Below are 22,094 nucleotides of genomic sequence, written 5' to 3'. Positions count from 1 at the left end.
CCGAGGCTACTGTTATGGAACACTCTTGAAAGTAGTGTCGTAGCTTCCGGGATGCCATGAATACCACGTATGCAATCTTTTGATAATGCGGGTACCGTGATTTGCATGGAGTGAGGACAGTGGACACGTAGTAGACCGGCCTTTGAAGGGGGAATTTGTGTCCGTCCGTTTCCCACTCGACAACGAGAACTGCGCTGACAACTTGGTGTGTTGCTGCAATGTACAATAACATTGGTTCGCCGGTGATTGGTGCGGCCAGGACTGGGTTTGTTGCCAATATGGCTTTTATTTCATCAAGTCCGGCCATGGCGGCATCCGTCCACTTGGAGTGTTGGTGCGCCGAAGGAGGCGATAAAGGGGTAGTGCCTTTTCTCCCAAGCGGGAGATGAAGCGACTTAAAGCCGCCACGCACCCGGTTAATTTTTGTATTTGTTTAAGGTCCTTTGGGACATCCAATTGTGACAAAGCTCGGATCTTGGCTGGGTTTGCTTCAATTCCTCTACCGGATACAATGAAGCCCAACAGCTTTCCGGCTGGAACACCGAAGACGCATTTTTCTGGGTTGAGCTTGATGTCATATTGTCGGAGGTTATCGAATGTAAGCCTTAAGTCGTTTACTAGGGATTCGACATGTCTTGATTTGACGACCACGTCATCCACATATGCCTCCACTGTTTTGCCGATCTGGTTTGCCAGACATGTCTGGATCATGCGCTGGTATGTTGCGCCGGCGTTTTTTAGCCCGAAGGGCATTGTGTTGAAGCAGAATGGGCCGTATGGTGTGATGAATGCTGTTGCGGCTTGGTCTGATTCTGCCATCTTGATTTGATGGTAACCGGAGTATGCGTCGACGAAACACAACAAATCGTGTCCTGCGGTGGCATCAATAATTTGATCGATGCGGGGGAGGGGGAAGGGATCCTTTGGGCAAGCCTTGTTAAGGTCTTTAAAGTCGACACACAGGCACCAGGATTTGTCCTTCTTTGGTACCATCACCAGGTTTGCTAGCCAGTCCGGATGTTTTATGTCTCTGATGAATCCGGCCTCCAATAGCTTGGCTAGCTCCTCTCCCATAGCCTGTCTCTTGGGTTCGGAAAAACGCTGAAGGGTTTGTTTGACAGGTTTAAATCCTTTTAGGATATTTAAGCTGTGTTCGGCCAGCCTGCGTGGGATCCCTGGCATGTCTGAAGGGTGCCAGGCAAAGATGTCCCAGTTCTCTCATAGGAACTCTCGTAGTGCGGCGTCTGCATCAGGGTTCAGTCGTGCCCCGATTGAAGCTGTTTTATTGGGGTCCGTTTGATGGACCTGGAATTTGACTATTTCGTCGGCTGGCTTGAAGGATGTGGATTTGGATCTCTTATCGAGTATCACATCATCCCTGTTAACCATGGAGCGCAGCGCAGTCAGTTCCTCGGCCACTAAGGCTTTAGATAGCGCCTCAAGGGCTAATGCGGCTGTCTTGTTTTCGGCGCGGAGTGCTATGTCTGGATCACTAGCTAGAGTGATAATTCCATTCGGCCTGGGCATCTTAAGCTTCATGTACCCGTAATGGGGTATTGCTTGGAAGATTGTGAATGCTTCCCGCCCTAGTAAAGCGTGATATCCGCTCTTAAACGGGGCCACCTGAAACGTGACTTCTTCGGACCTATAATTATCCGGCGTGCCGAACACCACATCTAGTGTGATTTTTCCTGTGCAGCGCGCTTCCCGACTGGGGATTATTTCTCTAAAGGTTGTGCTGCTTCGCTCAATGCGGTTCCAGTCTATTTCCATTTTTTGAAGGGTTTCCTCATAAATGAGGTTCAGTCCGCTGCCTCCATCCATGAGCACCTTGGTGAGGCGAAAGCCGTCCACTATGGGACTGAGGACCAATGCGGCTGGTGCTCGGGCTGTTCGGAATCTAGGTTCATCACTTGCGTTGAAGGTAATAGCAGTGTCGCTCCATGGATTTATTGTTGCAACTTGATAGACTTCGGCGAGGCTGCGGAGTGTTCTTTTTCGCATATTGTTTGATGCGAAAGTCTCGAAGACTGTGAGAACGGTACTGGTGTCTTCGGGCTGGCTTTCTGCGGCCTCCAGAATTAAGAGGTCCTCGCCAATTTTGGCCACCTGCCGGAGTATCCAACATGCTCTAAGGTTGTGAGTTGGTGTGGCGTCCTCTGTACTGTGAATCTTACAGGGTCCATCAAGCCACCTTTCCAGTACGGTTCCATGCCCTGTAGAGGGTTTTGGCTTTTTGGTGTTTATCTCGGGTGTCCTATGATGATGCACCCTCTTAGTTCGGACGGGATTACTATTCAAGGCCGGATTATCCCAAAATTTTATTTCGGTTTTCCAGGCGCTTTCCATCGCACAGTATTTTTGTACTATGGACGCCAAGTCAGCAAAGCGTGTAATATCACGACGACTTACGGCGTTAAGGATTCCCTCGTCCGTGCAATTACTGCAGAAAATTGAGATTGCGTCTCCCTTGCGGCAATCCTTTATCCTGTTCATAACCAGGAGGAATCTGGCCCAGTAATGATGTACTGTTTCCTCGGGCCTCTGCCTGATTTGGGAGAGATCGCTTATGTTCGGGTGGGCGGGTGTCGTTGAATCTAAAACCTTACCCAATCCAAGATTCGGAGGCCGAAGAGTTTCCGAACTCTGAAGTTCGGATTCTTGGATGTTGTCCAACGAATCTAGCCCGTTGCCTGATCCTAAGCTCAGGTCTTGAGTTACATCCTCCTCTTCGCGGGTATCCGGCTTGGAGGGGTCGGGAATTCGGACGTAGCTAGTCCTTAAAATAGATGAAGGGTCGCCGCACTGCGCCTCTACCACGGCAACGTGGTGGGTGACTTGGGGAGAGTTAATTTCTCTTAGATCGGGTTTAAGCCCAACCTGGTCGTAATCCGTAGCGACCCCCAGGGTGGCGATGCGATCCAAGAGCTCGTTTACGGAAGAGAGCACCATTGGATCTAGCTGCTCGACGAGCTCCGAGCTGATGTGTAGGTTGCTTTTGATGACCCGAGACGTCATCGTCGGCGGAACAGCCGAACAGGCGGTCATGAGGAAACCACCTAGCCGGAGGGTTTGGCCGACAGCCAAGGCTCCCTTAGCAACGGCGCCGTCTTTAAAGACGGGAGGAGGCATCCTTCCTGATTGTGACGGCACAGAGGAACTCTCAATGAAAGCACCAATGTCGGTGTCAAAACCAGCGGATCTCGGGTAGTGGGTCCCGAACTGTGCGTCTAGGCCGGATGGTAACAGGAGGCAGGGAACACGATGTTTTACCCAGGTTCGGGCCCTCTTGATGGAGGTAAAACCCTACGTCCTGCTTGATTAATATTGATGATATGGGTAGTACAAGAGTAGATCTACCATGAGATCAAGGAGGCTAAACCCTAGAAGCTAGCCTATGGTATGATTGTTGTGTATGGAGTTGATTGCCTACGGACTACAACCCTCCGGTTTATATAGACACCGGATAGGGTTAGGGTTACATAGAGTCTGTTACAATGGTAGGAGATCTTGAATATCCGCATCGCCAAGCTTGCCTTCCACGCCAAGGAAAGTCCCATCCGGACACGGGACGAAGTCTTCAATCTTGTATCTTCATAGTCCAGGAGTCCGGCTGAAGGTATAGTCCGGCTACCCGAACACCCCCTAATCCAATACTCCCTCACCGGTGACGCTCATGAAGATTCTAACGGAGCCTCAAGTTTATCATTCCTTGTTCTTTTATCTTCTCCGGTGGATTCAATTCAAGCTTTCGGTGTTTGATCATATTCTTTTCCTTATTTCAAATGCCTTCTCATGCCGGTGCACCTTATATTCAGTCATTTCTCGCTATTCAATTGTTCCGGAGTGCTCAAGATATCTCGAAGATTCATGTTTTCCACTCTGCATTCGTTGAAGATCTTTCGAGGTCCTGTCGTATTCAAGCCATTTAATTCAACCGGTGCAATCTCTCCTTCAAATCGTTCAACGGTGTATCCTTTGAGTGGGCCCTAACCCACAAGTCTTTTCCCAGGATCTTACCAGACTCTTCTTATTTTCCCGGCGTTACTCTCAAATTCTTTTCCAAGTTTGACGTAAGAATGAATTATCATAAGTCTTATGTTTTTCTCCAAGATCGACCACATTCTTTTCATCGTTGGCTCAATCTCTTCATTTTTGATTCTCTCGGAGTATCTCAACAATTCACGGTGGTGTTTCTCGTCGTCACTCTCAACATTTGAAGACCGAAGAAGAGTTTTACCTCCATATCTTATCCGTTCTCTCAGAGATTCATGGTTCTAGTTCGAGGCCATCCTCTCATAATTGTTTGATTGTGAGAATTCTTTTCACCTATCCGGAGCAATTCAAGAGTCTTCTCAGTTTGATTATCCGGAGTCCATCAATTCAGGTGTATTCATTCTCAGCTTTCAGTTGTCATTCTCCAATCTTACCGGTGCATCAAGTGATCTCTAATCAGTTCGTGATCCCTTCGTTCTCATGTATCTAAATTATCTCAAGCATCTTTGTTCATTTGCTAAATTCTTCCTGGTGTCTTCCTTATCTTTTCTTTGTTCATTTTTAATTCTTACGATGGTTCGCTCAAGATTCTTCTTCCTTCATTTATCATATCAATTTATTCGTTGTTTCAATTCTTACGATGGTTCGTTGAAGATCTTCCGAAGTTTGTGCTATATCTATCTTAATCCTTTCTACGAGAATAAGTAGTATGCCAAAATCCGTTGATTGTCATAAATGTAAATCGGTGAAGGATAAGCATAATGTAATTCTTATTCTTTATTCCAGAGGCTCATCAAATTCCGATTTAAATTGTTTCATCTTTCTTTCCCGGAGTTCCAAGCTCTAATTATCACGGAGTTCCATCTAAATCATTACAAGGTTTCACCTTGTGTTTCCAACTTCTCTTTATTTTCATAATTCTTTTTTTATCGGAGTTCTTCATGTAGGTTCTACATGATGGTTCATCAAGGATTTAATTCATTCTCGAAGTGTTCATTGAGACTCTTTTCTAAGGAGCTCACGCATTCTTCATCTTGCTATCCGGAGTGCAATTTTTTTCCTTATCGTTGGAGGTGGTATTATGTCATTCTTGATAATTTGAGTTCATGTTTCATGTTCCACATGTTGTTAAGAAGGAGGTATTTTAAATCCATCAATCCCTTTGTTGGAATTATCTTGGGCTATATTTCACCTAAAACTGTCCCTAAGGATTGTTGCTATTTATGGTACTCATATAGGACCCAAGTTCTTCTTTCATCCTTTCGGTGAAATAAGCTTTCTCGTCTCCTTGTTCATACCAATCCAATTCTTTTTCCCGTGAGTGGCAGGTTGTCACCTCATATTTTGAGATGTATTCCATAAGACCATATCAAGCTTATTCTTTTCGTTGTTGATTTTCCTACAACTCCATTCTAGCATTTGTTGTAAGCGTGCTCCCTCAAGATCTTGTTTCCCTTCGTTCATTCCATTCCATTCTTTCTTTTGTTCCGGAGGCATTGTGATGTTGCTCTCTTCAACCCTTCTCTTGTTCTTGTCAGGACCTTGTACTTTTCATGTTTATCCATTTAACATGAGTGTCGTGTTTTCATTCATATATCTTCTCATCTTATCAAGTTTTTCATCTCTTTTCAATCAGAGTACTCCTCGAATTTGTTCTTCCTTGTTTTTTTCCCAACAGAGTGCTTTCAACTTCGCTCATTCTCGTTGCATTCTTTCTTTCAATTTGTTTAACTTCGCAAGGTTCTTTGGTTTCACTCGTTTGTCAAAGGAGCAACTTAGTTTTACCTCTTCTCTTTCTCTTCCGTTTCTCCCTCCGGTGCCATTCTAGATCTTGGGACGAGATCCTCTCATAGTGGTGGAGTGTTGTAACGCCCCGAGACCGATGTGCCAGGTGTCCTCCAGTTATTCGCTGTTGTTGCCTTGTCATTGCTTGCGTGTCATGCTTTGCATATCATGTCATCTTCTGCATTTCATTTGCATACATGTTCGTCTCATGCATCCGAGCATTTTCCCCGTTGTCCGTTTTGCAATCCGGCGCTCCTATGTCACCCGGTGTCCCTTTCTACTCTTTTCGTGTGCGGGGGTTAAACATTTCCGGATTGGACCGAGACTTGTCATGCGGCCTTGGTTTACTACCGGTAGACCGCATGTCAAGTTTCGTACCATTTGGACTTCGTTTGATACTCCAACGGTTAATCGGGAGACCGAGAAGGCCTCGTTTGTGTTGCAGCCCAACACCTTTCCAATTTGGCCCAAAACCCACCTAAACCTCCTCCATCATCTCGGTTGTTCGAACACGATTGCGTGGCCGAAAACCGCACCTGATTTGGACTCTCCTAGCTCCCTCTACCTATAAATATGTGGCCTTCCCCGAAAATTCCGCGGTACAAACCCTAGATCTCTCCTCTCCGCGCCGCCGGACAAATTTTCCACCGACGGACATGTCCGCCGCCGCCTGCGTCCAATCGGAGGCCGCCATCTGTCCGCCGCCGCCCTCTCTCTCCTCAGCCCCGCCGCCGGCCCGCGGGACCCAGATCAGGCCCGCGCGAGCCCCCGCCGTCGTCCGCCCGTTTCGGCCCGCCTCCTCCTCGCCGGATTTGTGCCGCCTCCCCGCCGGACTTGCGCCGCCTGCTCACCGGGGCGCCTCGCCGTCGCGCCCCTTCGTGCTCGCCGCCGTCGGCAGCCGCCCGCCGGAGCCGCGGCCCGCCGCCACCGCCTCCCGCGGAGGAGCCCGCAACCACCGCCGCCCGGCTCCCGTGCCTGCGCCGCCTCCCGCTCGCGGCCGAGCCCCTTCGCCGCCCCGGGCGCCATCACGGCGCGGCCATCCGCCGCCCCAACCGCGCTACTCCGGCGCCACCCGGCCTCGCCACGGCCGCCTGCAACCTCCTCGTCGCCGGCGCCCTCTCCGGCCACCGGATCCGGCCCTCCTCTGGTTTCCTCCTCGTTCTCCTTCTCCGGTGACGACAACAAACTCCGGCGAACTGCTACAGTGATTCCGACGAGATTCAGATCTGGATCTGGAAGAAGACGGTTGACTTTTTATCTCCCGAAACCCTAATTTTTGGCAAATTTCATCATGCTATAACTCTGCATCTGTAGCTCCGATTTCTGCGTGTAGCATATCAAAATGTTCGTCTCAGTACATCATTTCATCTCATTGCATCATTTTCATTTGAGCTCATCTTGATTCCAGAAATGCTGTTGGAAGAGGGCTATGTGAGTAATTTGTCAGATCTGTTTCAGCAAATGGCATTTTGTCATTTTTGCCATGATTAATGTGTGCATGCTATGATCCTGAGCTCTACATGTGTTTTGTTATATGCCATGCCATCTTTACAGTGGTGCTTACCATGTATTTTTGTGATATTCGTGGTGACTAGCACAAGCTTGCAAAGTAGCGTAATCGGTAATGCTGATTCCAGGGACTTAGAATTTCACTAAGTCCTTGTTCTATTTTTGTCGATATGCCATATGTTCATGTTGTTTACTAGTGATCCGTGCCTCTTTTGAGGATGATCAGTAAGGATGTTTTGTTAATATTGTGGTGCTCTATCCATCCATGTCTTTCTTTGCATTTATGGAGCACCCTAGCTTGAGTCAATCGAGCTCTACTTTTGCTATATCAATGTTCCTGGCAGATCGTTGACTTGTTAGCGACTTTACCGAGGATGTTGCTATTGATCCGTGCATGCTATGTTGTTGTTCTTGCCATGTATAGCTTCTATGCCATGTATTCTTGATGGGTGTATTCTTAATTTGTCATGCCATGCTCTGTAGTGAGTGCATCGAGCTCGTAAACATGCCTACTCGTTAACTCGTAAACATGCCATGCTCCAGTTTTTCACTAAGTCTGAATCTGTTTATGTTTTTGCCATGTTCACATGCTTGCAATTGTATTTTCTGATCCCTTTGGCTCAAGGTCACTAAGGGACTTTTGTTAAGTGCTTTGAGTAGCTTCATGACATGCCTTGCCTTGCCATGTTATGTTCCTGTAGCATATAGTTTTCATGCTCTAAAGTGTGCTTCCTGATGATAAATTCCAGGCTTGTGTTAATTTCACAAAGCCTGAAACATGTTATCGTTTGCACTTTTGCCATGCTTGTTTGAGCCTGTTAATGGATGAATTAGCCGTAGCTCAGTGTTCATTTTTTGTCAAGCTTCTTGAGTGGATCCCTGCCATGTATTTTGTTGCCATGTTTGAGTGTTGTAGCATATTTATCTTGATGCATTTAGATGGCTACTTGCTGATTATCGCAGACTGGTGCCATATTTGTTTTGCTTGCCATTTCCAAACCGTGCATCCGATTCCGATGATCTTTATATCGATCTCAACCGAAATCACCTCACCTTTCCAATGGCACTCTTGGATTTTCAAGTTGAGGCCAGGTTCAATCATTCCTTTCCAAATCATGCATATGCACCGCATACCGCATCTCGCATATCATACCATGTTCGTGTGTGGTTTGTTTACTATGCTGTGTGCTTCTTTACGGTGTTGCTTCTTCGGGTTGGTTCCGTTATCGTCGCGTTTGTGAGGACCCGTTCGTCTACGTTCGTTTGTCTTCTTCATGGACTCATTCTTCTTCCTCGCGGGATTTCAGGCAAGATGACCATACCCTCGAAATCACTTCTATCTTTGCTTGCTAGTTGCTCGCTCTTTTGCTATGCCTATGTTGCGATACCTACCACTTGCTTATCATGCCTCCCATATTGTTGAACCAAGCCTCTAACCCACCTTGTCCTAGCAAACCGTTGTTTGGCTATGTTACCGCTTTGCTCAGCCCCTCTTATAGCGTTGTTAGTTGCAAGTGAAGATTGAAGTTTGTTCCTTGTTGGAACATGGAGATGTTGTTCCTTGTTGGAACATGTTTACTTGTTGGGATATCACATTATCTCTTATTTAATTAATGCATCTATATACTTGGTAAAGGGTGGAAGGCTCGGCCTTATGCCTGGTGTTTTGTTCCACTCTTGCCGCCCTAGTTTCCGTCATATCGGTGTTATATTCCCGGATTTTGCGTTCCTTACGCGGTTGGGTTATAATGGGAACCCCTTGACAGTTCGCTTTGAATAAAACTCCTCCAGCAAGGCCCAACATTGGTTTTACCATTTGCCACCTAGCCTTTTTTCCCTTGGGTTAGACCAGCCCAAGGGTCATCTTTATTTTAAACCCCCGGGCCAATGCTTGTCTAAGTGTTGGTCCAAACTAGAGCCCCTTGTAGCGCCACCTCGGGGAAACTCGAGGGCTGGTTTTAGTTGTACGGATTGCTTATCCGGTGTTGCCCTGAGAACGAGATATGTGTAGCTCCTATCGGGATGTCGGCGCATCGGGTGGTTTTGCTGGACTTGTTTTACCATTGTCGAGGATGTCTTGTAACCGGGATTCCGAGTCTGGTCAGGTCTTCCCGCTAGAAGGAATATCCTTCGTTGACCGTGAGAGCTTGTGATGGGCTAAGTTGGGACACCCCTGCAGGGTTATGAACTTTCAAAAGCCGTGCCCGCGGTTATGGGCAAATGGGAATTTGTTAATGTCCGGTTATAGAAAACCTGAAGTTGACCTTAATTAAAATACATCAACCGCGTGTGTAACCGTGATGGTCTCTTTCCGGCGGAGTCCGGGAAGTGAACACGGTGTTGGAGTAATGCTTGGCGTAGGTTGTTCTAGGATCACTTCTTGATCATAGTTGTTTGACCGTGCTTTTGCCTTCTCTTCTCGCTCTCATTTGGGTATGTTAGCCACCATACATGCTAGTCGCTTGCTGCAGCTCCACCTCATACCTTTTACCCTTCCTATAAGCTTAAATAGTCTTGATCGCGAGGGTGTGAGATTGCTGAGTCCCCGTGACTTACAGATACTTCCAAAACCAGCTTGCAGGTGCCGTTGAACCATGCAGATGACGCAATCAAGCTCAGGAGGAGCTCGATGAAGATCTTGTCCTTTGTGTTGTTTTGATCCAGTTGATCAGTAGTGGAGCCCAGTCGGGACGATCGGGGTTCCGTGTAGCATTTGGGGTAGTCTTCTTTTATTTTGGTTCCGTAGTCGGACCTTGATTGTATTTGGATGATGTAATGCTTTATTCATTTAATTGTGTGAAGTGGCGATTGTAAGCCTACTATGTATCTTTTTCCCCTATTGTATTACATGGGTTGTGTGAAGATTACCTCACTTGCGACATTGCTTTCAATGCGGTTATGCCTCTAAGTCGTACTTCGAAACGTGGGAGATATAGCCACATCGAAGGCGTTACACCGACCCTGTTTTTCTTACGCTTACACTTACGCACAAAGAAAGCCCAATTACTTCCTTTTTTACTGGTTTGCCAGAGTACGTACATCACCAACCCTCCCCCCCCTATTATGCACGAGGGAGCGCTATTGAGCATATAATAATTATTCATCGCTTAAAGCAACAAATAGGAGCTCCATGTCTACATCATTTTTGTAAATTTGTTTGCGGCTTCCAGGTCGTGCTTTCGTGGCTACATCACTGCATTGCTGGCTTGTCGCTTTTCGATACTCGTTGTCCCTTCCACCGTTGTGGCACGGGCTATGGAATACTCCATTCCCGCGAGTGGCAAATGCTTCACTGTGACACTGACACTATACATCAATTTCAAGATACATTCATAATTATTGAATCGGTATATTACCCAAAACAACGATTACATTTTCCCAGTCATGCATTATACTACCTCCCTCAAATAATTGAAGTTATGGGTTTGTTTCTAGTCAAACTTGTCTAAGTTTGACCAAATCTATAGAAAATATATTGACATCTAGAACATCAAACTAGGCAGTGAGATTCTTTATGAAGTATATTTTTGTATTGTGTGTATTTAGTGTTGTGGATCTTAGCACATATATATATATATATATTATATAGTTGGTCAAACTTAACCAAGTTTGACTTAAGATAAACCTAGAATTTCAATTATTTTTGAAACATAGTGAGTAGATTATAATTCTGGGTGAATTAGTACAATTTTATTTTAATAAGCAAGATGCCCGTGCGTTGCACGGAACATCAAGATGCCTTTGTATAAGTAGTTTATCTTGTGGGAAAAAGGGATGAACGAGGCAACGCCTTATTTGCAGATGTGGAGAGCGGTGTGGGTATCTTTTAGCAAAATTGTCATAGTTTCCTTCCTATCCCTCAGATATAAATCGGACGGCCTATATTGTAGGATGGCAGGCACACCATCATCACCAACTCTGTTAGCAAGATGCCCGTGCGTTGCACGTAACATCAAGATGCATTTGTATGAGTAGTTTATCTTGTGAGAGAAAATGATGAACGAAGGAAGACCTTATTTGCAAATGTGAAGAGAGGTGTGGGCATCTTTTTGTAAAATTGCCATAGTTTCATTCCTATCTGTCAGATATAAATCGGACGACCTATATTGCAGGATGACAGGCACACCATCATCACCAACTCTGTTTTTTTATAAGAGTAAAGACAATTGTTTAATTTAATAATTAGATGCAGTAAGATTACAATTTAAAAATCTATTTTACTCTATTTTTATGGTTTTTTAAAGATGATAGGGCCAAAAGTCACATCTGATGAAATTATTGACACGTTCAACTGTATTACTTGTAGAGTTAAATGTAAGCTAAAAAATATTTTTTTATTATCAAACATATGTTGTCATACATATTAATTATATTGACTATGTTCTTGTGTTCGAACGGTTATTACTTCCTCACCTCTCTTATGTCCAAATTCTGTCTTCATTTGTGCATCTCCTTCCTTTGATCATCTAAAAGGAAATGATGGAGGTGGTTGAGGCTCAAACCAAATGCACCTAAAGAATATATGCACCCCATATGCCCGGTCACTAGCTACATGTAAAAATGTAACTATCCACGCTGCTAAAACATATAGCTATCAGGAAATTAAAAGAGGCGTACATGTGTCTAGCCAAAAAAAAACACTAAATCTCCTCAAATTATACACCTCATTGGATTGGCTAGGGTAAGTGGACAAATAATTTGGGTCAGTCGATTTTTTTCCAGCCATCCGATGCAAAATAGACGGTCATATGGCTTTCTTCAACCTAGTATTCATCTTCTTCCCCAACCACCTAGAACCACCGGCCAAAAAGTCAACCACCTCGTCCACGGCCGATGGCGCTCCCATGCCAGCCTGGGCCGCCCCGCCCACCCTTACCGTCATCCATCGCCGTGTTGGCGCCGCCACCCGACCATGCCTCTAAACTAGCGAGCCCTTCACCCCACCCAAATCGTCAAATTTCTTACTCGCATATGTCGGCTGCCGCCGGCTGTGGCTCGTTCTTGGCCGTTGGCGATGGCCTCGATGCTGCGCGTCGTCACCTACTTCTCCACCAAAACAACTAAAAAAATTGAAAATTCAGGCGAGTGACGTCTAACTAAACTGACACCTAATACTCGACGCGAAGTATGTGCTCTCGAGTTCAAATGCTTCCCGGTGAACAATAAAATTAAAAAATCTGTTCTTTAGTATCAAACTTGACAAATACTTTGTGTTCTTGCAAAAATTATCATGAAACCACATTCGTGAAAGTCGCAAAAAAATTAATACTCCAAAAATGCTATTTTTGAAAGCATTTTGGAATGCTGATTTTTTAGCCATGACTTGCATGAATGTTATTTCATGATGAAATTTTTAGAAGTTTAAAACACTCAAGACATTTGTCAAAGTTTGACAAAAAATTCAGTCTTTTTCTGGATTTTTTTAATTTTACTGTTCATCCCGAGCTCATTCGTGCGGAGGAGCAGAAGATAACTTTCGCCAAATACTCTCCTACTCCTATAATACTGTTTACGTGGCCATTTGTTAGCCTTCTCTTGACTGCCATTTGGCCATTTGCTAGTCACTACCGATGAGGTGCCTCTTGACACGGCGCCGCTGTCAACTTCGAGAAGCTCCAAGCAGACCGCCACGCGTCGCTCAGACCCCTCCCTTTCAGCTTTCACCTGCTTCGAACCACTCCGCCACTACGCAGTTCCACTTTCCCACCGCCCTGACCGACAGCAAGTGCAGATGGATCCCACCGTCCCCAACTCCGGCGACCACGCCGCCTCCACCCCTACCAACACCACCGTGACCCTCCCGCCGCTCACCCTCCGCGACGCGCCGCGGCTCCCGGCCTCGCCCTCCGGCGCCACCGCGGTCCCCAACCCGATCTCCAGCCACCCCTACTTCCACCCGCCCCCCACCTTCTACATCTCCCCGGGGGACGTCTCCCTCCGCCACGCCTTCTTCGACCTCGCCTCCGGGACCCCGAACCCGCTGGTCGCGTACCGCCGCGCGGGCCCGCGCGAAAGCCTCGCCGTCGACCCGGCCCGCGCCCGCGCCGCCCTCGTCACCTGCGGGGGGCTCTGCCCGGGCCTCAACACCGTGCTGAGGGAGCTCGTCGTGGGGCTCCACGAGCTCTACGGCGTCCTCGACGTCTTCGGCGTCGCCGCGGGCTACCGCGGGTTCTACGGCGCTGACGACGACCACGTGCGGCTGGACCCGGCCTCCGTGGACGACTGGCACAAGAAGGGCGGCACCGCGCTCAAGACGACACGTGGTGGCTTTGATCTTAACAAGATCGTCGATGGCATCGTCGCCCGCGGGTATACGCAGGTAAAAGCAACTCAGACGCAGCTTTCAGATTTTCACTAGAGACAGTGATTACTTGCAAAACCGCGAGGCGATGTACAGAATGCGTAAGCACTTGGAAGATTGGGATCAGCTTGGCCTTACTCTAATACACTAAAATTGTTCAAAGTTGCGATTTAAAGGATAATGGTGTATTACAGAAAAGTCTGAAAACACTCATGATTGTTCGTGTTAGGGCATTTCTAACAGATCCCCATCCGACGGAGTAAACCTTTAGTGGAGTTTTGGCCGGACCTAGCCGATCCCCTGTGTATAACTGAGTAAACTTACATTTGGCTCATACATTTCGTGGAACACTTGCTATGCAACCATGGTGACCACGCCGGCAATGCTGGACTGCTGGAGAGCACGCCAAACACGCCGGACGTCGCACTTCTGCCTGCACTGATCGAGGCTTACGCTGACGGCGGCGAGCAGCAGCAGCAGCATCATGCAGCGGGGAGGAGCAGCGGCCAGCAGCAGCAGCAGAAGCACGCAGCGGGGAGGAGTAGCAGACAGGAGCAGAAGCACGCAGTGGGGAGGAGCAGCAGCAGGCACAGGCGGCAGCCAGCAGCAGTAGCAGCACACAGCGGGGAGGAGCAGCGGCGAGCAGCAGCAGCAGCAGCACACAGTGGCCGTACCCGTAGTAGTACGGGTAGGGGTCACCGGCGAGGCCGGAGGTCGCCGCCGTCGACAAGGGAGCTTCACGTGAGTCGCCAGCCGGCCAAAAGGAGGCCTTTGTGTGAAGAAAATTTATCCTTGCCCGCCTCCAGACAGAGTATATTTAGGGATTGAATAGGCGCCGGAGGATTTTTTTTTTGCGAGAATAACTTCCAATCTATTCATCAACTGTCAAGGTAGTACAAAGAACACCAGAAGTAAAAAATACATCTAGGTCAATAGACCACCTAGCGACGACTACTAGCACTGGAGCGAGCCGAAGGCGCGCCGCCGTCTTCACCCCTCGCTGATCGGAGCCGGACAAACCTTGTTGTAGTAGACAATCGGGAAGTCGTCGTGCTAAGGCCCCATAGGACCAACGCGCAGCAACCGCCGTCGATGAAGAGAAGCGTAGATCGGAAGGATCCAGCCTGTAGACACAGGAACACAGACGAACGAAGACAAGATCCATGTGGATCCACCAAAGACAAACGCCGACCGAATCCCGCGAGATCCGCCGGAGACAAACCTCCACACGCCCTCTAACGATGCTAGAAACACCGCCAGAACGGGGACAAGGCGGGGAGAACCTTATTCCATCTTCAGAGAGCCGCCGCCGCCTCGCCTCTCTGAGCAGGACACAAACCCTAACAAAACTCAAAAGAGCATGAAAAAACGAAGCCCTTCCGCCGGTAAGGGCCGGGATCCACCACGCCTCCATGGCCCTAAGACCACATGAGACGAGGTAGACCGGCGGCGGCACCGGCGGGAGGCACAAGAAACCCTAGCCAAAGGGCCCTCTTTCTTTCCGTGGAAGAATACCCTCCTCTATTTGGTTTAGGGGATCGGCTAGGTGCGGCATAGAGGAGGAAAACCGAATTTATCGTCCCTTATAGCTGGATAGGGGATCGGTTAGAGTTGGCCTTAGTTAGGATCAAGATTTTGGTGTAGTTACTACCTATTTTTATTGTCAAAAAAAATTAAGTATACAATGTTACATGTGCTGGTTCACATGCCAATTGTTCCTGTTCTTCAGGCCTTGATCTTACTATCCTATCTGAACATCCCTTTTATGACATTTCACAGGTGTATGCGATTGGCGGGGATGGAACCATGAGAGGAGCAGTGGCGATATTCGAAGAGTTCAAACGGCGCGGTTTGAGGATCTCCATTACAGGGATTCCCAAGACCGTGGACAACGACATCGGCATCATAGACAGGTCATTTGGGTTTCAAACTGCAGTGGAGATTGCTCAGCAGGCGATCGACGCGGCACATGTGGAGGCTGTGAGCGCTGTGAATGGCATCGGTCTTGTCAAGCTTATGGGCAGGAGCACGGGCCACATTGCTCTTCATGCCACCCTGAGCAGCCGAGATGTTGACTGCTGTTTGATTCCTGAGATTGATTTCCACGTTGAAGGGAAGGGAGGCCTGTTCGAGTTCCTGTACGAAAGGATAAAGAAGAAGGGACATGCTGTCGTCGTCGTTGCTGAAGGCGCTGGGCAGGAGTTGATTCCCCGGACCGATGATCAGAAGCGAGAGCAGGATGAGTCTGGCAACATGCTGTTCCTTGACGTTGGCCCCTGGCTGAAATCTGAGCTGGGCAGATGGTGGAAGAGAGAGCACCCCACTGAGTTGTTCACTGTGAAGTATATCGATCCTACTTACATGATTCGAGCAGTCCCAGCAAATGCTACTGATAATCTATACTGTACCCTGTTGGCGCATTCAGCCATCCATGGGATAATGGCTGGGTTTACTGGCTTCGTACCTGGCCCGATAAATGGGAATTACAGCTACATACCACTGGAAGATATTGCCGTGGCCAAGAACCCGGTGGATGTGAATGATCACAAATGGGCATGGGTTAGATCAGTCACAGACCAGCCTGATTTCCTAAAGCCCTAAGGTTAAGGCCCCAAGTTCTGCGGTGCCAGGAAGTAGTAAGCTGATCTATCCCTCTCTGGATGACAGTCAAAATTATTTTCTTTTAATCTACTAGTTGTTTCTGTTCTTCAATAAGGCATCAGTGAGTTTGCGTGTTTGTGTGTATGTCTGCAAAGTTGTTGTAGTTCTGTTGTAAGTAAGAATTCTCCTGAATATTTTTAGTGGGCATGAAATGGTGTTTAGAGGCCCGAGGGCAAATGGCAATCTTACTTCCGACCAAATCTTGTTTTCAAATTTCAACTAGCATCTGACGGACATGGATTTTCTTAGCCCGAGCTCATATGAGCTCGGGTGAACAGTAAAATCGAAAAAAATGAAAGAAAATTCAAAAAATTCTGAATTTTTTTATGACAAACATTGACAAAGGTTTTCAACGCTTGCAAAATTTCATGAAATGACATTTGTAGAAGCTGTGGCTAAAAAAACAAAATCGATGCTCCAAAAATGTCATTTTCAAAAGCATTTTGGAGTGATGATTTTTTTCTTGCCACAGCTCTACAAATGTCGTTGCATGATGAAATTTTGCAAGCGTTGAAAACTTCTATCAATGTTTGTCACTAAAATTCAGATTTTTTTGATTTGATTTTAAATGAGCTCAAGAGTACTTTCGCTGACTTCACGTCACTAAAGCATTGTCTATCAATCTTTGATAGAAAGACACTTTGCGTTGCAAGTCATTAGGGCATGGCCAATGCATAGCCTCATGATGATGCCCTATGTGTCATGTAGGATCGGATGTCAGGAAAATAGATTCGGATAGAGAAGCGGGATCCTCAAGGCAGGTGCTTGGAAAGAAAAAGTGTAATCTGATGTAAAAAAACTGAAAAAGTTGAAGTAAGGAGTAGAGATGCATATGTATTAGAGTTTCTACTTTTTATTTTTTGATGAGACCCATTAGTAGTAGTTTGTATTGGAGAGAGAAAATCAGTATAGTTGCCTCAAGCTACTTTTTTTCAATGAGATATATGTATCCATATACCACCATTGTACATGCCCTTAGAGTCGAGCGTATTGTCGTCTGCCAGTACGTCATATTTTCTCCAACATACGCCCTGACTGATTTGGAACTGGAAAAAAAAATAAGAGAGGTCATACGCTTTGACTGATTCTGGAACTTACGAGAATATATGATTCATATATAAGTGGTTTACTTTCTCAGTTTACACAAGGCCTATTAGCTCAGCTGGTTAGAGCGTCGTGCTAATAACGCGAAGGTCACAGGTTCGAGACCTGTATGGGCCATAGTTTTTTTGCAATCATTCTCTAAACTCCTGAACAAAGCCTCTGTTCATTGATCTCCTCTCATTATCCATTGGAGCATGGGAGTTTCAACTGAATTCTGAAGGACTTGTTCGTTCTATCCAAATGTCCCTTGTAGAATCTCCCCATACTGGTTTACATGAATCTTTTGTAAACACTAAGGTTAAATAGTACCAGTTTTAAACAATAACTTCACTCTCTGCTGACTGGTGTGCTTATGCCAAATTCCCAATGTTCTCTTACATGGTCTTTATTTTTTGGGACTTACATGGTCTGTTTGGCAAGGATAAGAACGTTGTTTCGAAGTTTCAGTGAGGTCCGGTTCATACATATCTCCCCATAACGAATTTCAGAAGTAAATGTAAACACCAGGAGCCCATTTTTTTTCTATAGGATAGTAGTCCAGACAGTGGAGGATGTAACAGGGTGACCCAACCACCTCAAGTAATCACAATGGACAAAATATATGTACACCATGTACAGAGGAGATCACAACCTCCTCAGCTACCCCATTCCAGGAACTAGCTAAGCTAAGCTAGTCATCGGTGCTTCTTCGCTTCACTGCTTGCAATCTCTTTTTTCACTCACCGCCATGTTTGCAGCTGCAAGAACCCAGTCAAGATTCAGAGCAAATCGGCTCGATTTCTATCGGCAGGCCTCTCGGGAACTCCACGTACGGGTATGCCATTGGAATGTCATCGCCATCGATTTTCCATCTGCAGGGTGCCAAATTATACCATGATCAGTAACTATAGAGATTCAGTAAGCACTTATCTCCTTGCTCTGAAAAAAAGTAGAGGGAGATGCATTTTCTTCTGTCACAATCTGATAACTGCAGATATCTATGGACCAGATTTGGTACCACTCAACTTGCATGCCATACTTATTGGATACTCCATGCTGCCATGTTTGCACAGCATCTCCACTAGTATGAGACTGCATCAATCTGTGGTCATGCTATTCATATTTCCTCTGGTTAATTTCATTCTTAAGTTGATTTATCCTTACAAAATATTTAGGTTCTTCGTTTCTCCGATTTGTTGCTCTTGCTGCGTTAGTTGCTACATGTGTATCTCTTAATCGGCTAGGAGAAGTGTTTTACCTGAAATTGAGCACAAGGTGATGGAGGAAGAAAGCAGCCTCTACTTTGGCAAGCTCTGATCCAGGGCAGAGCCTGGTGCCACCGCCGAATGGTGTAAACTTCTTGCTTGTACCTTGGCTTGGGCCCTGTTGCATCAATCAATTGTACAAGTCATGCATATGAGCTAGCTTCATCAAGGGAGTTAAGAAAATGAAGAAGCAAAGCCAAGGATGCTGGCTTTGAGTGAGGAATCATGGTTAGGACCATGTACAGAAGGCACTAGGCCCTCAGCCAAAGCCTGCTTGGCATCTGAAGATACCAGGATAGTTGCAAGTAATTATTATGGCATGGGTTAGTTGGACACTCACTAATTAAAGGCATCAATTAGTTAACAGAGCAACCTTAAAGAAGATTCTCTCAAAGCTACAGATAAGCTCTTCTGATTTGTTCTCACCTTTTCATTGTATAAAATAGTTCATAAAAAGCATATTATGTCAAAGTTAGGCTTCCCTAAACAAGCATATTATGTTAAAGCTAATCTGCATAAACTAAGATGTATTCATTACTTGACTACAAATATAGATGCCCGTGCACATGGTATGGAAATCAGACATACCTCCCATCTGCAAGGCTGAAACTGTTGGGCATTTCCATGAAGCGAGGGGTTCAAATGAACAGCACTGAAAACAGGTAGGACCTTCCAGCCAGATGGAATCAGATACTCTGCAACAGAGCAAAAGAAGAGGTCCACTTGCTTTTGAGCATCTTCTATCAAAAGCTAGGTGTTTAGGAATAACAATGCTCACAAATCAGCAATAAAGGCCCAACCGCCCCCTTTGCCTGATCCATTATCATGTGATGAGCACAATGGGATCTGCTGGGAAAGCCCCAAGTACTAGCAGGGTTAATTACCTTTGTATCTGACATCTTTGAGGGCCTTCCTGTGGACAAACTTGACAATGTTTCCACATCTCAGCGCCTCATTGATAACCTGAAAGGACATCCACGCATGTATGTATGTATCATTGAACCATTCCAATTATTACAGAACAAATTAAGAGACCCTTCCTTCCCCATTTGCACTGTTCTTGCAAAGTGTTGTTTGCTCTAGTAAAAATTCCAGATATAGGCAGGCATACGGACAGAAAAAACATAAATTCTGAAGGGTCACATATTTGGTGGATGTCTGATAATAGAAAGAAAAAAGGATCCCTGCTTACCAACCGGCTACATATCCTAAAGCGTGTACTGAATGATCATCATCTTACTTACATGTTGGGTATATTCCATCTTCTTGTAGTCCTCAGAGCTCAAGCACTCCTCCTTTGCTTTGGTAGATCTTATGCCTTGATGCTCCCTCTGCATGCACAGCATGTTCATATATAATAAGTGACACATGCACGCAACCACCAATCACCTGTGGCTTAAGCTTGATCAGGTATGTATGTACCTTCACTAGGTCCAGATCTTGAGCTGACTGCCCAAGGAAGTAGACGACCATGGAGATCATGAGTGAGGTGGTCTGTATCCTCCTAGCAGGGAGTCCAGCACAAAGCTCACTTTCTCCTCGTCAGAGAGTTCATCGGTTGACAGGAGCACGTTGAGGAAATCATCCCTCTTGCAGCAGTCAGCCTTCCTCCTCTCCTCGATAATGCCCTTCACAGTGCTTGATATCCTCTCTCTGGCCTGTGAGGAATGATCGGCATACCCAAGAACCTCAGTCAGTGTTAGAACAATATATACCAGAGTTTCATGAGCCTGATGCATGGTGAAGTAGATAAGAAGTGCTGGAAACTTTGACAGTTTAAGAAGGTGGTATTCCAGAGTTGTTTACTTAGTTACCTGGACAGCTTTGGCGTATGGGGTCCCTGGGATGCGGAGAGGGAAAGAGATGAGGCCCTTCATGAAGGTGAGGAAGTCCTCCAGTATCATGGCAGTGACAGGCTCCTCTGGCGACAGCCCCAGCACCTGCTTCACTATCACACTGAACGCAAACTGTGCCAAAGGAAAAAAAAAGTCAGAAAAAGAGAGTCAAAATACGGAGAAGAATGACCCTGGTAAGTCAAAGCCAGCGTTTGAAAAAATATGTGATGATGCATCAGCAAGTAACAGCATGATGATGTAGCCATAGGTAACATGTGCAGAGTTTTTCGTCCATGTTTGACGGGATCATGTCCCTACTGATGCATGCCTAGCCAGCTTTGGTTGTAGTTAGTGCATGCACGGGGAGACCAACCTTTCTTGCCTCCTCGCAGAAGGTGATGCTGCCGCCCTTGCCGTGCCATGACCCGACTATGTGCAGCGCAATCCTCTCAATGTCGCCAAGGTAGCTTGGCTTGAGCTTGGTGGAGGTGACGAGGGCCAGCGCAAGGTTCCTGAGCCGCTTGTGGTCCTCCCCGAGGACCACCAGCATGGAGGACTTGCCCAGTATGCCATGAATTGGCCTGGGGTAGCTGCACTGGAACAACCTCTCCTCATTCTGCAGGATGAAGTGGTTCAGCTCCTGGTCACAGGACACTACGGTGGGGGTGCAGAACAGATGGGACTTGAACACCCTCCCATACCTGCATCATCATCACATCAACTGCAATGTTAGATCTTTTTTCATGTTGTTAAGTTGCCATCATTTGATAGGGGGTCTTATGAGATCTTTCCATCCTCTCTCCCCCACAAAACAATAGGTAAAACTTTTTCAGAAACAGGTTCTGTGCACAAAACCTGTAGAAATTCAAATATATCACAGCCTTGGAGCAAAGACAGGAAGATAAAGGTGCTGAGTCAGGACAACATGCACGACATGCATCATCTTTTGCTGCCACATGAGTAAATGATAAACAATACTACGTGCTTGATTGCATCGTGGAGAAATCTTGAGGTGTGGTGTGGCTGTGGTGAATGATAACAAAAAAGAAGAAGAAAATAAAAGTACCTGGAGCAGTGATCCTCCAGGAAGCTACCCAGCGTGTTGGAGGCGTGAGGGGTGAGGAACCTGAGGGTCTCGCCAACAAGGGGCCATCCAAAGCTGCCCCTCGGAGCCTTGGGGTTGAGGAGCAAAGGCAGGAAGTGGCTCAGCACCAGAGTCAGGAGCAAGGCGAGCAGGATCGCCGGAGCAGCCAGCACAAGATCGCCCACCCCCACCATCATGCTCGTACCACCACACCACCACTGCCGCCGCCCCACCCTACCTAGTTACATCTCACAAGCTGCATGGAGCCTGCCATGCCTTGCCTCTCTGTCTAGCTATCATTCACTTGCTCGCCCTCTGCTTCTCTCTCTCTCTGGAATGGAAGGTGAGGGGGAGGCTATATAGTAGTGGGAGCAAGGGCAGGAAGGATCTTTGCAATGCGGGAGGGAAAGGAAAAATAAGGCTGCCTTTTGTTTTCTTGCTTTGGCCTTTTTTAATTACTACTGTACTCAAAAACACCACTAGCAGTATATATTTACTACTGGCTTGATCTCTGTTTTTACTGCAGACCCGGCTGCTTGTACTTGTATGTATACTCATACTATTTGAACTGTATG

At 46.6% G+C, this 22,094-nt stretch overlaps 1 protein-coding gene, 1 non-coding gene and 1 pseudogene across 2 annotated transcripts; 2 read left to right on the top strand and 1 right to left on the bottom strand.

Annotated features, from left to right (window-relative positions):
- Nucleotides 1-12,904: 12,904 nt before the first annotated feature.
- Nucleotides 12,905-16,452, top strand: LOC125538693 (ATP-dependent 6-phosphofructokinase 2-like). The gene is made up of 2 exons (XM_048701965.1): nt 12,905-13,609; nt 15,371-16,452. Exons 1-2 carry the CDS (start codon nt 13,022-13,024, stop codon nt 16,190-16,192), a joined length of 1,410 nt encoding a protein of 469 aa, XP_048557922.1. The 5' UTR covers nt 12,905-13,021; the 3' UTR covers nt 16,193-16,452.
- Nucleotides 16,453-17,399: 947 nt separating this feature from the next.
- TRNAI-AAU lies at nt 17,400-17,473 on the top strand. The gene has a single exon. It is a non-coding gene; the product is annotated as a tRNA-Ile (tRNA).
- Nucleotides 17,474-17,847: 374 nt separating this feature from the next.
- Nucleotides 17,848-21,858, bottom strand: LOC125538692 (annotated as a pseudogene).
- Between the last annotated feature and the right edge of the window lie 236 nt (nt 21,859-22,094).

This window comes from Triticum urartu, chromosome 2 (genome assembly GCF_003073215.2).
Source record: "Triticum urartu cultivar G1812 chromosome 2, Tu2.1, whole genome shotgun sequence".
NCBI classification, from domain to species: Eukaryota; Viridiplantae; Streptophyta; class Magnoliopsida; order Poales; family Poaceae; genus Triticum; species Triticum urartu.
The sequence above is the reverse complement of the archived record's forward strand: the minus strand, read 5'-3'. Positions and strand labels throughout refer to the sequence as shown.

What these genes read in the sequence shown, in the direction of transcription:
- LOC125538693 (XM_048701965.1), top strand. Translation starts at nt 13,022, where the DNA reads ATGGATCCCACCGTCCCCAACTCCGGCGACCACGCCGCCTCCACCCCT. An exon ending in TCGCCCGCGGGTATACGCAG is followed by an intron (nt 13,610 to 15,370) that starts GTAAAAGCAACT and finishes GACATTTCACAG; the next exon opens with GTGTATGCGATTGGCGGGGA.